General features: G+C 33.9%; 1 protein-coding gene across 1 annotated transcript; it reads right to left on the bottom strand.

Annotated features, from left to right (window-relative positions):
• Positions 1 to 4,346: 4,346 nt before the first annotated feature.
• LOC146733808 (uncharacterized) lies at positions 4,347 to 5,354 on the bottom strand. Its single transcript, XM_085491604.1, has 2 exons — positions 5,253 to 5,354; positions 4,347 to 5,010 (listed from the first exon to the last, which is right to left on the bottom strand). The coding sequence occupies exons 1-2, from the start codon at positions 5,323 to 5,325 to the stop codon at positions 4,781 to 4,783; spliced, it is 303 nt and encodes a 100-aa protein (XP_085347730.1). The 5' UTR covers positions 5,326 to 5,354; the 3' UTR covers positions 4,347 to 4,780.
• Positions 5,355 to 5,588: the final 234 nt, after the last annotated feature.

The raw sequence follows: 5,588 nt of genomic DNA, 5'->3' as shown, positions 1-5,588 counted from the left end.
GCATTGAAGCTTTCCACTGCAATTACAACATTATAATTAATGATTTACATAGATTGACCCGCAATATTATGAGTTATCATTCCCACGTGGCTGATAATGGCAAATGCTGAAGGTCGATGTGAAAAATCGCTCTCTTCATTTATACGGAACAACGCATAAAATTAAACTCATTGGCGGCTAATTGCTGTTGTGAAATTTGTTATTCGAAATATGAATTCATGAATCAATACAGTAAAACAGACCTTGAAAATGTCAAACTGAGAATAGACACTGGTTTGTTATACCATAATTGACTAGTGGCTATAACGAACGCCCTGTAAAATTCACCGAATATCGGAATACAATATTTATATTTTATATGATGGAATATAATCAGTAGTTTACCGTATTAAAAACACTTGTTAATTTACACTACTGAAAACACAAAAACAAAATCACAATAAATTATTCGTTCATTAAACGGACAAACTGTCATGATTAATATCCTGGATTTGAGGATATTTCTACTATACTAATATTATATTTGTGTGGTTGCAGTAGCGTGAACCAAATAAATGCTGCATTTGTATTTGTATGATAGACCATTCGTTTGAAATATAATTTGAAAATGTGAATGGGGGGGGGGGGTCAATTCGATCCATATTTGGAATTGGCGATAAAAATACCTAGTAATCTGTAACATATGGTGTTACGGTGACAGATGTATATTAATTATTATGTGATTCTGATGACATATTAGGCCACATTTTTAATAAACGAGCATGGAAGCTGTTAATTTCTCTGATTTACATATATAGAATATTTCTAACATTTGTAAAATGTATAAAATTAATGAAAAAATATAGAAAAGAGCAATAGACATTCGAAGAGATTGTTTCAAAAGTTAGTGGTATTGTAATAATAACTAGTAACTATCTAATCGATTTTAGTTTTCTTAATATTAGTAAAAAGATGTTGTTTCAAGTTTCTGTTCTTAAATAATTTACACTTATACATGTTTACGTCACACACTTTGTAACGTAATGATTCTGCTCAGGTATCAACAAATTTTCCGGACTAGTATATTTGAAAAAAATAAGATCATAAAGTGATTGCATATATAAAAGGGAATGAATAACACGACAATCGCCCCTGAATATTAACAAAACTGAAATCTGATTGTGTCGGTCGTGCGCTCAAGGTAACTTATACATACGAAATGAATAACGTACCTGTCTAGGAACACAATGACAGTTTACAAATATATTACTGTCGCACACCGCGTAGAGAGAAACAATCACGCTACACAGTACATTAATATGAACGAGTTCTCGAACTGATACTATTATTTAAAATCAATAAAATGCATATTTAATGACCGTTTACAATGTATCAGCCATATGCCACTCCATAAACCAGAATGGGATTATTGTTTTGTTTGACAATACCATGGCAACAATGACGTTATATTCGATGTGCTTCTATAATAAATAAATTATCTTATTTTGTTGACATGGAATTATATACACGCATACACATATAGTTCCAATTCGTCATGCTGATTATTAGGTCGATATGGTGCATGCTCAAAACGTTAATTATTCACATATACTAATATAAAAACTATTTCCAATTTAAATTTGCCGACTTATATATTGTTCTGAATGAATGGGAATATCTATACGATGAGAAAATATGTTCTATCACCCGAGTAGTAGCTCGCTCATTAAGGAACATGTGAAGAATTATGAAATACACTTACATTGTACGGATACCACGATTGTCATTATCATGTGTCAAAAAAACAAACAAAACAATGCAAATTGAATTCGTTACGAGGGTATTAAAGTGGTATCAGTGAATACAATATGTACCAACTGAAGTACTGTGGTTAAGAGTCAAATGCATTTTGAATGCGTTCAGTAAAGGATTGTAAAAAATTCTGGTGAATTAGTAATAATATACCAAACTATATATAAATATTAAGGTATTAATGTGTCAATTTGAAAACAAAATCTTCAGAAACCACACATTGTAAGGCGTTTTACTGATTTGACAATCTTAAATATTAACTAGAATAGTATTGTGTATGCAAGTATTAAACCAATTATGCCCTGGGATTTAACAGTTGGCAAAATCAGGTGTGCTGGAAGACGACGGTAATCTGATCCCAAGATGGTGCGATTGTGCCTAATTAGAATATGACTGATTGCTCACAATGGTTAAACCTGTCACAGTCATAGCAGCTATACCTTGACGTGGCTCAATACATTTTAACTGGTCGCAGATGTTCTACAAAGCTATCTCTAAAGCGGCCCTAGGCATCATTAACATTGGCGAATATCGACTGCAAATCATCATGCATTCTAATTTGAAACTAGCAGTTTGATTTCCAACATGTTTTCTCATCCGAAAGATAATGTGTTCTGATATCATGCGCATTTTTTTCAGATTCAGTTCTGGACTTTACGAGTGCGATTCCATCCCAATATTGCCAATCAAGCTCGTACAATTGGGTTTGTTATTAGTAATTGTAGTAATGCATGTCACATCAAATAGCAATATAATATATTTACATATGTACATTATGTTGATAACAACCTTGATATGGTGAACTCTAGACATTGAATAATTACGTTATTCGGCCATTCATTAGCGCCGTGGGTCTATATTTGTACAAATAAAATGAATGACCATTGAGTCAATCTCTTCATTAAGTTAGTATTTAATAATGGCACATAGCGACACTGTGTATAACACTGAAATGTTGATTGCAGCAAAACTATTTTTATTTCAAGCATGTGTTGACTCGTAGAAAGTTATGTATGGTATAAATCCTTATGTAAGGTAATATAGATTTTTGAAAATTTGCTCTTGCTTTATTAGTAAATTACTCCACAGTCCTTCCCTTTATTTCCACGGAATGCATGGGATGACTGTTTACCAGAAATAAGTTTTAGAATGTTTTCAAAGCGTTGATTTTTATCATGACAAAGTTAACCATCTTACGATCATTTACATTTGTATTCAATCACACATATATGTTGCAGTAAGTTAAGCGTGTTATAGAAGCTATATTTTATTTATTGCTCGATGTCGACGTCCTCTAACACCCTATTGTGCTCCTTCTGATGTACACACATATTCAATCTCGCATTTGTATGCGCGTAAACAATGTGTAAAAACTTGGAGTGATTTTTTTTTCTTTTTCTTACGCAGACAGTTTTGGCTGAATAGTGTTGAAATTTCGAAGCATTGTCAATGCTGTAACATACTCAAAACTCGATTTTACAAGCCATGCATGGCACAGTCCCCGTTAGTTATCAAATTTAAGATATATAGTTTTGTTAGTAATATAGTTGGAAAATAAACATGTTAGAAGTATGGATCCAGAAGATTATGCTTGATTATGATGATTTTTTCACATTCAAATGATTGACATCTTGTATCTGATCATCAAACGAGTACTTGTCCATATTGAGGAATATTGCTCTGGAACAGCATTAATTAAAAAAATGGCCACCAGTCGGCCATTTTGAGTACATCTATATATCTATAACATGATGTAAAACGAATATAAAACTCTGTTGATTATGTTCCACTATTAACAATCCTGCGAAATGTTAACAGTCTATAGCCAAGACTGTTCAGATAATAAAAAGAAAAAAAAATCAATCCAAAGGGCCCACGAACCTGCATCTATACCCTAAAGTTATGTACCCAATTAAAGGTCAAATGACTAAATAGTTATGCCATTACACATCAGCTGATATTTATTCAATAACAAATAACAACTAGGTAAGATTCTATCGCTAGGTTACACTAACATGCAGTAATGTTAGGGTATGTATGTTGGCGAACGTACCCTAGACACTGAGGGGGCATTTCAAAAGATTAAAAGATTATATTGTCGCCACACAGGTCAAACGTCTCAGCAGGTGGCTACCTTCTTTTCACACAAATGCTATAGTCAGCTGTTATTGCTCGTTGTGTACAAATACACAAGTCAGAATTAGTGCTAAAAGTAGCAATCGGAAAAAGACCTGCAGCACAAGTGTAGTCTTGTTTGGTAGTGTAACCTCATTCCACCTTGTGACACACCTGGTAAGCATATCCTACCAGTTTTCAGGAATGAGGACAGTACAACGTGCTGGATATAATCTGATTTACTTAATCTGATTGTACTTTGACCGTCTGTAAGATAAGCCAATAATTGAGGCCTGATTTAAAGCGGGGGATTCGTCACCTGCCTTTACCTGTCTTTCCATGAGCCTTTGTGTTTTTAGCGTGTGTTGTTATCGTCGCTTGGGACTCAATTTCTGCGCGTGCGCATGTGACGATCCTTCTGCTTTAAGTAGACATATGACTCATTGTAATACATGTTTAATATGAGTATACATAGCGTGTTCAAATGGTCTCTGACTGATATAATATTTAATGACCTGCACAAAAGTAGAACAATATCGAAAAGGACTGTGCTGTTTCAATGTGCACACACTAAACACACTCACATATGTATGTCATTTTGATGTTATGCATGTACTATGTTGCACATATAATGTAATACACAGTAAACGGGTTTATTTCCAAGGTTCCAGAGTTAGTGAGTTAGTTAGATTGCTTCGTCGATTTTCTGTTGAATACAGATAATTAATATGTTCTGTTAGCGCATACTAATCGTAACGTTCAGTCTATACTTTTTTTCGTACATTCACTATTTATACACTTTCCATTGGAACACTTACACTACATTGTATAAAGCATTTTCTTCGTTGAAATTATTATTTTACATCTCCTATAGTTACGCACTGTCTGTATTCCATATGTATTGATATATCTTGTACTGGCCATCAATTAGTTTCCAAATAGTTAATGTTTTACCAGTCACCGTACCGGATCCATCAAGCTTTTGTTCATTATACACAGCGAGTGAGTAGACTTCTTCATCACCGCCAGCTGAACCTACTTCGTGTACATCAATGTTCACATCACTGTACTTCTCTTTGTGTCGTGTTAAGAGCTTACCAATATCTGGCGTAATGACGAATACAAGACAGATGTGATATACTAGCTATATAGATAACATATGTACGCATGCTTGTTTGAACTATCCATATGTGCACAATTGATCGAACTTTGCTCAAAAAAATCTTCACACGCAATTAAGTGTCATGCTGCGAAGTATCATAGAATAGCTAAAATAGATTACAGTATTTTGTTAACATTCAGTTCACCTTAGAAGACAAGTAATCAGTAAAAAACTGTGACTTTACCTTTTTTCCCTGATACGAGTTTTTCCCCTGGAGGCAAACACTGGGCATCGTCACTGAAAGTATCTAAAAACATCTCTACATTATTCGTGTTACTTCCCTTGCACATCTGTTCAAATACAGCTTGGATCTTAGCTTTCAGATCACTCTTAGACATGATTGTACGTGTGCAAATCAGACAACAATGTGAATGGTTGTTCGCATATAGTTCATTTGCGCATGCGTCTACGTCATGTGGTCCCTGGTGTGAGGCTACAAAGGTTAATGGTGTTGGTACCTGACAGTGAATAATTTATTTTTCTCTTATTATTATTTTATTTTAAACTTTAAGTTTCCGTA

This window comes from Saccoglossus kowalevskii, chromosome 16, assembly GCF_978046115.1.
Source record: "Saccoglossus kowalevskii chromosome 16, keSacKowa6.1, whole genome shotgun sequence".
Classification (NCBI taxonomy): domain Eukaryota; kingdom Metazoa; phylum Hemichordata; class Enteropneusta; family Harrimaniidae; genus Saccoglossus; species Saccoglossus kowalevskii.
Note: the sequence above shows the minus strand (reverse complement) of the source record. Positions and strands in the feature narration are given on the sequence as shown.

Coding starts and splice junctions, on each gene's coding strand:
- LOC146733808 (XM_085491604.1), bottom strand. CDS start 5,325: ATGTTTTTAGATACTTTCAGTGACGATGCCCAGTGTTTGCCTCCAGGG. Junction 5,011..5,252: donor ACTCGTATCAGGGAAAAAAG/GTAAAGTCACAG, acceptor TCATTACGCCAG/ATATTGGTAAGCTCTTAACA.